This window comes from Dendrobium catenatum, unplaced genomic scaffold (genome assembly GCF_001605985.2).
Source record: "Dendrobium catenatum unplaced genomic scaffold, ASM160598v2 fragScaff_scaffold_1607, whole genome shotgun sequence".
NCBI classification, from domain to species: Eukaryota; Viridiplantae; Streptophyta; class Magnoliopsida; order Asparagales; family Orchidaceae; genus Dendrobium; species Dendrobium catenatum.
This window is the reverse complement of record NW_021320069.1, coordinates 157,637-167,841: the sequence shown is the minus strand read 5'-3', so window position 1 is coordinate 167,841 and position 10,205 is coordinate 157,637. Positions and strand designations below refer to the sequence as shown.

At 33.2% G+C, this 10,205-nt stretch overlaps 1 protein-coding gene across 2 annotated transcripts in view; it reads left to right on the top strand.

The window, feature by feature from the left end:
* Positions 1–5,467: 5,467 nt before the first annotated feature.
* The window catches only part of LOC110093739 (protein RER1A), a 33,112-nt gene continuing 28,374 nt past the window's right edge, over positions 5,468–10,205 (top strand). The window contains exon 1 of one of the 2 annotated variants that reach the window (XM_020818719.2): positions 5,468–5,986. In XM_020818719.2, the coding sequence (XP_020674378.1) occupies positions 5,580–5,986 (407 nt within the window). In that variant the 5' untranslated portion in view covers positions 5,468–5,579. The remainder of the gene's footprint in view (positions 5,987–10,205) is intronic. The other variant, XM_020818718.2, reaches the window with a different exon arrangement.

Sequence of the window (10,205 nt, the reverse complement as noted above, 5' to 3'; positions counted from 1 at the left end):
GGGAGAATATGACTTAGAAAAATTTTTAAGCCAGTTCCTATTCGTTCCATGTGCTCAATAGGAGATAACTGTCTGATCGTCCCGTACGAAATAATATCGTCCCGTACGATCAGTATAAATTTTATATGATCTCCTTATGTATGTGTGTATGTTTTTATTCACTCAATTACAATCACTCCCTTTCAATTTTATTTCAAAGAAAAGTATAAGCTTCAAAATTCACAAAGTATTTCATGCTGAATTTGATTTGAAGTCTTCGTAGTCTGGAGTTCAATTTTTCTGAAATGTTAGTACACACAAGAGCAAATACAAATCTTCTAAAATTGTTAGGAGATAACTACACATTTGAACAATAATGTTTGGAATCATCAAAACTATACAAGTTGCAAAAATGTAAAGCATGCAAATAGCAACTATCTTAACAATAAGCTCAAGGCATGGCTTGATCAGACCCGTCAATAGTCAAAATGCATTTGCCATGGATAAATTTGTTCTTGATCCAATATGTGAGGAAACTCACCCTTACGTGTAGGACCATTTGTAATGACCTTTTTTGTAGTAGATTAATTAATTGTGGTAACCTCATAAGGACCCGATAGGAAATCTAATGTATTTAAGATTTATGAAAATTTTCATGTATATCTAAAATTTTCTCTTTTGAGCGTTGTGGTGCTATAATGGTGGCACTATAGTGGTGCCTTCTTTGTATGTTAGAAATCTCTTGATGACACTAGGGCGGCAATACCCCATTTTGAAGTTATAAAAATCTCCCTTAGGGAGTGCTATGGTGCTAGGAAAAGTAGCACTGTGGAGCTACTTTAAGATTTTGAAAAATATCTAAATCCACTAAGAGAATCCATTTAAAAATCACAACCCATTTCATTTTCTCATTTTTTGGCTAGATTCGAGGAAGAAGAGAAGAGAAAGAGGAGAGAGAAGAGGGATTTAAGATTTTTTGGGCTATTTATATCCATCGAGCAAGTTAAAAATAATTATTCATCTCTAGGTAAGGTACCATTACCCTACCTCTATTTTTGTTGGTTTTGAATTCTATAGGATTTATAAGATTAAAAAAAAAAGATTTATAAGTTTTAATTTGATCAAAAGTTATGTCACCTCAATTTCTAGCAAATTTTTACTATGTAACTTTTAATATATCATTGATCTGCTCATTCCACATTAATTGATATAATCATATTAGATTACTACTAAATATTTCTATTATTTAAGGCATATTTCCCTAAATATGTCTAAGATAAATATTTTTAAAAAATAATTGATTATTACATTCGAGTTGGATAGAATGACTAACATGTATACTTGACATGCATATTCTATATGGTCTAATTATTATAGCATGTATACTTGTTATGATTTATCTATTGGAATCACCTAATGATGTGAAAATGAGTATATGACATTATCTTTTCAACATCTTCATATTTCCTAACATGAACAATAAATTGATATTAATGAAATGAATCTTGAATAAGATGTTAATTGTTATCATGATGTATGAATGTTCGTATGTATGTATATATGTATGTATGTATGTATGAATGAATGAATGTTAATTGTTATCATGATGTGTGTATATATATATATTGCAATGTATGCAAGAAATAATGGTTACCATATGATTCAAGTTTGTAGAGATATGATAACCTGCACAGGAGGTTTTTTTTTTAATGGGGTTAATGATGTGAACCTGATACATGACATGATGGAAGGTATAATAGAACATTAAACATTATATAATCTATATATAAGTAATGACATCATAGCATACCTTATGACTTGAGTTGAGCGTAATGACAACACATGATATAATTGCATTGGTATCAATGATGGTTAATCCTATTCATATGTCATGATTGTTATAATTCAACATATAATGTACTATTATTCATGATGATTATTCCTAGAAATATGATATGATACATGTTGTAAATAGAGAATACCATATAACATGATACATGTGATGATGTATTATGAATCATAATAATATAATTTGGCAATTTTGACATATAATACTAAGTACATTGACATATTAATATTCATGAGTATATGATATGAAAAACTATACTAGTTAGAACATTTAACTTGTCATTTTTATGATATAAATTTTATCATGCATAATATCCATTATTGAATGGACTATGATACAACATAATGCTCTACAAGATATACATTATAGTGAAATTTTAATCATGCTACCATTGTATATAATAATTCATAATTTGTCTTGATTGCATTGTGTGTGATACATATACATGAGTAACATTAAAGATTTATCTATTTAGTTCATGTTTAGTATTCATGATTCAATGATTTATGACATGCATATTATTCTATTTTTGTTAATTGAATATAGTCATAAGTTTCATATAATCTACTCAATTGTTTGTTTACTTTATGTGTTTATATGTTTCAAGAAAGGGTAAGACCCAAGTAGAGTGAGATCAGGGTTACAATTAAAGGTACCCTTATTTTATATTATAGATGACTTTATTTGTAATCATGGAAAAATTATATTTTTATGATTTTCTTTAAAAAGAACTATGATTATTGTATAAAACATTTTTATTTGAATAGATATGGGATTTGTAAATGTTTGTACATTGAATGATGTTTTTGTTTTATTCTTATATGTTGATTATTTAGTGATTGTTCTTTAAATTTGATGATAAAAATATTTCTCTCCAAAAACAAAAAATCACAGGTAAATGCTCTGTCACACATCCAACCTAATATGACCATGATGTAAGGGTTATGTTGGGTTTGTCTATAAAACCATTAGCCCCAACATGTGGGGCCCTTAAGCCATGGGGTAACTTGCTCTAACATGGAGGATCACTTGTATTAGTAATAGGAGAGATTTACCTACATCTATCCAAGCTTATGACTTTATCAACCAATTAACATTCCCCTTTAGGTTTTGCAGCCTTATCTATCTAGTAGGCTATTTTCCCTAATCACTTGCTCAGGGAGCTATCTATGTTCCTTCATGATGAATATTCTAACAGATTTTTTCACGTATGTTTACTAGAACTTTATCCATGTATCTATAATTGTTTTATCATGTATTATATATATTTATTTATTATGAAATCTCTTTTAGTGCAAAAAACTCTTTAAATACATGATCAAATCGTCAATTTTTACAAACAATGATTTTGAACATTTTGGGTTGGTAGTGTTACTTCAAAGCTTCTCTCTATTTATTCTTCTATTAGAATCTCGTCACTACTATAAGTAGTGTTTGATGTTGTCCATGGACATATATAGATTCAATAAGAAGTACTTTTATGTCTGAGTACATTTACATCATGTATTATGATCATCTCAAGCTCTTTATCATAAGTAAAGGCTGGTGGCACTTTTATCAGTACATTCACTACATTAATAGCATGTAATGAAATTAAAATATAAAAATAACAGATTTAATGAAGTATTTAGTTTTACACACTATTTTGAAAACCGGACAGGACTAGTCGATTCAACCGCTTCAACCATGAACCGGTCTGGTGGCCGGTCCAATCAAGCTTCAGAATCGGCTATGCATCGAACCGGATCAAACCGAATTGAACCGGCGGTTCAACCGGTGAATCATTGAACCGGTCCAGTTTGGAAAGAACCGGTCCAGGTTGGAAAGAACCGACTGGTTTATAAAAATATTTTATTTTTGTTTTAATTAAAATTTTAAAAATATATTTTAGATTATTAAATTTTTTTTAAACTTTTTAAAATATTTTTATTAAATATGATGATTGATTTCATCATAATACATACAAATTACCTTTATTAATGATCATAAATTTTTTAAATTATATTAAGTATTATTCTTATAAGTATATTATTCTTAAATGACATTTATATGTATAAAATTTTATTATATATTTTAAAATTTTATAAATATTACTAAATGCTCATATACTTATATTATATGAATTTTATTTTATTAAATTTTAATAATATTATTATTTATTACGTCATCCGGTTCGACCCCGGTTCAACCGGTCAAACCGTGAACCTCTACAGCTTCTTGATCGTTGTCCGGTCCGATTTTCACAATCTTGGTTTTACATATAATTTTTTTTTCATAAATTATTTATCATTAAATATTTTAAAACATGACAATGTTATTTATGAAGTTTTGGAATGGTACTATGAAATTATTTCAAATGATACGTTTAAATACTTATCATCATCCAAATTTTAATGAAGCTGCCTCTATTATTATATATAATTCAAGCTCTAATAAATTTGACTATTAATTTAACTCTTAAATTAAAAATCAAGTTATTAATTACAACGTTATTCTACTATAAACATGTAATTGTACTCTTAAATTTATATTACAATTTATTCTATTAAAAATATTAAATCTTCTATTAATTTAATCATTACATATAAAATAATCGTCCATAAAAAAATCATAATTAGAGTTATATAATTCAGTTATCCATCTAACTAGATATTTACCTTGAATTCCAATTAATTTTCTAATGAACAATAAATTTTGAGACTTTCTCATAAAAATTTAGAGCTTTATTGTTCATATTTTGATTAATTACTTAAAGAAATATGGTTTTCAAAATTAAAAGGAATGAATTTCATGTATGTATAATAACATTATCAATGATTTGCTTCATTATATTTCTTAGATATTAGGATTAAATAGAAGCCATTTTAATTATACAATATCTTATAAATTGAGAGAAAGAAAAAAGTACATTAGAAGTCATTTTAATTATAAAATATCATATAATTTTTATTACCAATTTCATTTAAAAATAATCTCGTACCATTTATTTTCTTTTTGAAGATTTGCATACATATCATTTACATATATAATTTAAGTTTTTTTTTATTTATATAAATTTTTTAGGGCACCAAAACAGATGGAAGGGTCGAGTTCGGGCTCGAGCTAAAGTTGATCTAACCCGATTTCAATAAACTCAAATATGACCCATTTAATAAACCAGTCAAAAGCACCAATCCGAACCTGATGCGCTAGTAACCCAAATGACCCAAACCTGAATTATAAATCCATTTTGGTTAAAATTTTTTTAGAACTTATTAACTATAAAATTTAAAATATTTGATAAAAAATAAGAAGATTATACCTACAAATAAAAACAATTAAGGAAATAAGATATTAAAAAATGAGTTCGCTAATTAACCAAATGAAAACTCAACTCCAATATGTCCAATTTATTAATGGATCAATTCAGTCCTGAATATTTTTATTCTAGTTGATAGATCATACACAACTCATCTTGATGTGTTGGTGCATATGTGATATTTGTATGAATTTGATTTAATTGATCTAAATATTTTAAAATAATAATAATAATAACATTTATTGACACCCTATTATTTTTTTATTATTTTTTATTGGACAAATGCCCTTATCCAGCGGGGCACAATGTGCTAAGACTGGGGAATCGTCGAGCCTGCCTAGCATTCTTTCGACTGTAATGATGAACTAAAGAAGTTCATATAAGAGAAGTCATCTATTTTAACAGTATTGAACAAGAGCAAGGGATCGTCGAAGGAGAGTGGTCGCCGGAGCTATGATGGATTCTTCTTCTTCTTCTTCTGCCGGAACTGCTGGGTTAACTACCGACGATGATCGCTCCTATAACTCCGGCGGTATTCCCTTCATCTCCTCATGGATCGCCTCGGTTTCGCAACGTTATCAGTACTACCTCGACAAGGCGACACCGTTTGTGCTCCGGCGATGGATTTGTTTTGGCGTGGTGGCGCTTATCTACCTCATCCGCGTCATTGTCCTTGAGGGATTCTACATTGTTTCGTATGGTCTTGGCATCTACGTGCTCAATCTATTCATTGCCTTCCTCTCGCCCCAGGTTGATCCCGAGATGCAGCAGCTCTTAGATAGCGATGGGCCTTCGCTGCCGACTCGAGCTTCTGACGAGTTCCGTCCCTTCGTTCGTCGGCTCCCGGAGTTCAAGTTCTGGTGCGAGGTTCTGTCTTTTGTGTTATCAGACCACTTTTTCTTATTTATTTATAGTATGCATGAACTGGCTGCTTGATCCTATGTGAAGTAGTCTTTTTTTGGGGGGATCTGCTTATTTTCTTGTTTGGCTACAGGGGTGATGTTTGATTTCGCCTGGTTGATTTGTTCTGTTTCTGGTTAGGCAAGGGGTGGGAATTTGATGTCTTTGTTAATGTGTTCTTCGACAGAAGTTTATAATTGTTATTTGATTCTTACAACTATATAAGGAACTAAATATCCTTTGCGTAGTATTTTATTGGGTATACGGCTAGAAATCCAATCTCCTTCAGCCCGTATTTTAATGTTACTTCGCAAATTTGTTCGGTATCCTATTGTCCATTTGTGTAGGTATCAAGGAGGGGGTTTAGGGAGTGGAATATTGACTCTGATGTTCGCAGACTGCATGTAGAGATCTGCTTCATGAGGATTTACTCGGGCAAATAGAGATCTGAGGGTTAGCTAACTTTTCCAAAGGTTGGCTGAAAAGGAGGTTTCTTCACAGGTTTACATGGGTTGCAAACAAGGGAAAAAATGGGTGAGAAAATTCCTGAATGTCTTGGAAACAGTTCAGTCTTTGGCTGCGTATTTCTGTGCATATGCTGCTACTAGTTGGTTAATGCTTTTAACCGTTGGCTGCCTGAACGTACCTTTGGCTAAAATATAGAGCAAAGAGTAAAATCAAATCTTCAATGCCTAAATTTTGCTGATTACACACCATTAGATCATGAAGGCAGTAAATGTTACTGTGTTAATGTAAATTAGAGTTAAGTGGATCAATTCTCTACAATTTAATTCGATGAAGCGTTTGCAATATTTTTTTTCTTCTAGATTGCTTTGAGTATAAGAACTAATTTTAGGATTAATGCTTAAGTTATGAAACAGATTTTTGTTCAATCATGCTTGACCTAGACTCGTTCTATTACTTTAGCACAACATGCATCACAATTGTACCAACCAAATTTTGACTTGGATGGAATGTCAATGCTTTAGTTTCTTGAGGTACTAAACGATGGGATTCGTCGTTTTACTTCAATCAACATATAAGATAAAAAATTAATTTACTTTAATTTTTCTTCGTTAATAAAGATACTTGGTTAGCACACTCTTATAAAAAAGCTTTATATGATGGTTGCAATGAACATGAAGAAATCCATTTTATACTAAGAAAATATATTTGGAGTAGAATGCTCTATAAAGTTATTTTGCATTGTTCTTGTAAAATAATTTATTCAGTTCTTGTTAAGGAGTTATTTTTGGAGCAGAATGCTCTATAAAGGTCATTTCTCTAATGGAAGATAAGATTAGAGAGAGTCTTCTTAGATTGGCTGTCACATAAAATGGCGGTCTTCCGATGACCCGGTTAGGAAAGTAGATATATTAGATTTGACTTATGTTAAGAAGGGTAGAGGTAGACCTAAAAAGACTTGGTTAGAAAATATTAGAAATGACATTTCTTTATTAGATTTTAATGAGAATTTAACTTTTAACAGGGCACAATCAAGAAAAAGGATTCATTTATCCGACCCCACATAATGGGATAGAGGCTTGTTGTTGTTGTTGTTGTGGAGTTATTTTTATTATGGCATGTATTTGAAGAATATAAACATCATAATCTTCCATTATTCAACAAGTTTTGAAAACTTGAACCATTAGATGAATAATAGTAGGTTTTTATACTCCAAACACAAGTTATCATACGAGGCTAATGTGGTGGCTGGCAGCATAGCTGCCCAGGGGGGCAACAAACCAAAGTCCCAGGCGGGGCCTAGGACCTTCTTTATCATCTATAGGAGAAGAGGCTTTAGGTGGAACTTTTTGGAAAAGATGTAAGAGGCATTTATTAGGGGATTTGGGCTGTTTAAGGGAGGAGATTGTGGAGGGTTAGGGTTTATGTTATGTTTTGATTTTCTACAACAGTTTGTGTGGGGTATTGGGTTCCTAGTGATTGCTAGGAATTGTGAGAGAGACGATTCACCTCTCGAACAGTAAATCAACTTATATCTTGTCTTACTTTGTTTGGAGATTATTAAATTAATCTCTCTCTTGGTATTATTTCTGGATCTATTTGAAGTAAGTTTCTATGTTTAATATTGTTTTTGCTGTTTGAAACATCAATTCCTATCAAATTTGTATCAAAGCAAATTTTTGTGACAAATGGCCATGATAAGAGTTGAGGTGTTGGAAGAAAGGTTAGAGGGGGAAGTAGGGCAACTGTGAACGGATGTGCGATCGTTGAATGAGTGTTTTTTAGCAATGGATGGAAGGAAGGTTTAGGAATCTAGAGGAGATGATGAAGTGGATGTTTGAGTTTCAAACTAAAGTGGCTCCGCCATAAGCAAAAGGGAATTAAGAAAATGGCATGCTGAAGGAAGACGGAGAGGTGAAAATTTTAGGAGAGGAGGAGAGAATATCCTACCTTAAGCCTCTACTGAGAAGGGGGCTGGATAGGGAATATGGAGGTAGGAGGGAATGAGAAGAGGAAAACAAGCAGGCTGAAATTGAAGAGAGAGTGGGATATGAAAGGAGAAAGGAGGCGAGGGAACCATGGAATGACCCCAATGTTAGCTTCATGGGAGGCATGGGGGGAAGAAGGTGAAATTGAGGTAGGGGAGATCTAAAGGTTAGGAAGCTAAAATTGTCGGTTTTTTAAAGCGAGGATGCGCATGGGTGGCTCTATAAAGTAGAGATATATTTTGTGGTGAATGGGTTGACGGAAGGGGAAAGACTTATGGCGACTACTCTGTCTCGAGGGGAAGACACCGGTATGATACCAATGTAGGGAGATGAGTTACCCGATCCATTTTTTATAAAAGTTTAAGGACCATTTATTGGAGTGCTTTTGAACCTAGTAGGAAGGAGACTATTATGAGCAATTATTACCGCATGATGACCACCTTACTTGCACCTAGGGTGCCAACTGTATCGAATCAAAGAGAAGCTCTAAAGGAGAAAGGATTAGGAGCTCAGCCGAGAGGAAACTTTAAACAACTGACTTAAACGAAGCTACGGGACAAACAGGTTAAGGGGTTATGTTTTAGGCGCGACAAGAAGTTTATACCATGTCATAGGTGTAAAAATCGCACATTGCAGGTCCTTTTTGTTTGTGATGAGGAGAAGATTGGCGAATTGAGATGCCTCGAATCACACTATGAAGATGAGGGGGCATATAGGTGGGGAAGCGGTGGCGATTTTGGTGAATAGCTGGGCTACCAACAATTTCATATCTAATCAGGTGGTTGACAAGTTGGGACTAAAGCTAGTTGACTCGAGATGCTTTGGGGTAATAACGGGCACAGGAAGGGTGGTGAAGAGTAGGGGTATCTGTCAGGAATTGCTAGTGGAATTGTAGGGGATTCACATCAGGGAGGATTTTCTTCCATTGGAGTTAGGAAATACGGATTTGATCTTGGATATGAAGTGGCTACAAAATTTGGGGGAGACCAAGGTAGATTTGAAGGCTCGAGCTATGGAGATTTAGGTGGAGAGGAGGATGGTAGTGATTAAGGGAGATCCTAGCTTATCCAAAGCAATAGTTTTCTTGAAAATCATGTTACGTGCCATACATGGTGAAGGAGTGAGATTCTTGATGGAGCTCCAAAGCTTGGAGGGAGGAGACTCCTAGGAGATAAAGGACATTTCATAAGTAGTTCAACTGCTTCTTCAAAAGTTCAGTAAGGTAATCCAACCTCCCCAAGGATTGCCTCCTCTACGGTGGCACGAGCACGCTATTGTTCTGAATGAAGGAGTCTTTCCAATTAGTGTCCGACAATATGGCTACCCACAAGTCCATAAGCATGAGATTGAGAGGTTGATTCAGGAGATGTTTGGTGCCAAGATTATCAAGCCCAGTTTGAGCCCTTTTTTTAGTCTCGTGTTACTGGTGAAGAAGAATGATGATGGTTGGAAATTCTGTGTAGATTATCGTGCCTTGAACAAGGAGACTACATTGGACAAGTTTCCCATACCAGTCATTGATGAGCTGCTAAACGAGTTGCATGGCTCGGTGGTGTTCTCAAAGATCAATTTGAAGATAAATTTGAAGTTCGGTTATCACCAGATCAGAATGTGACTAGAGGACACCCATAAGATGATTTTCAGAACTCATGAGGGACACTATGAGTTCTTAGTGATGCCTTTTGGCCTCATTAATGCCCCTGGCACTTTTGAATTACTCATGAAT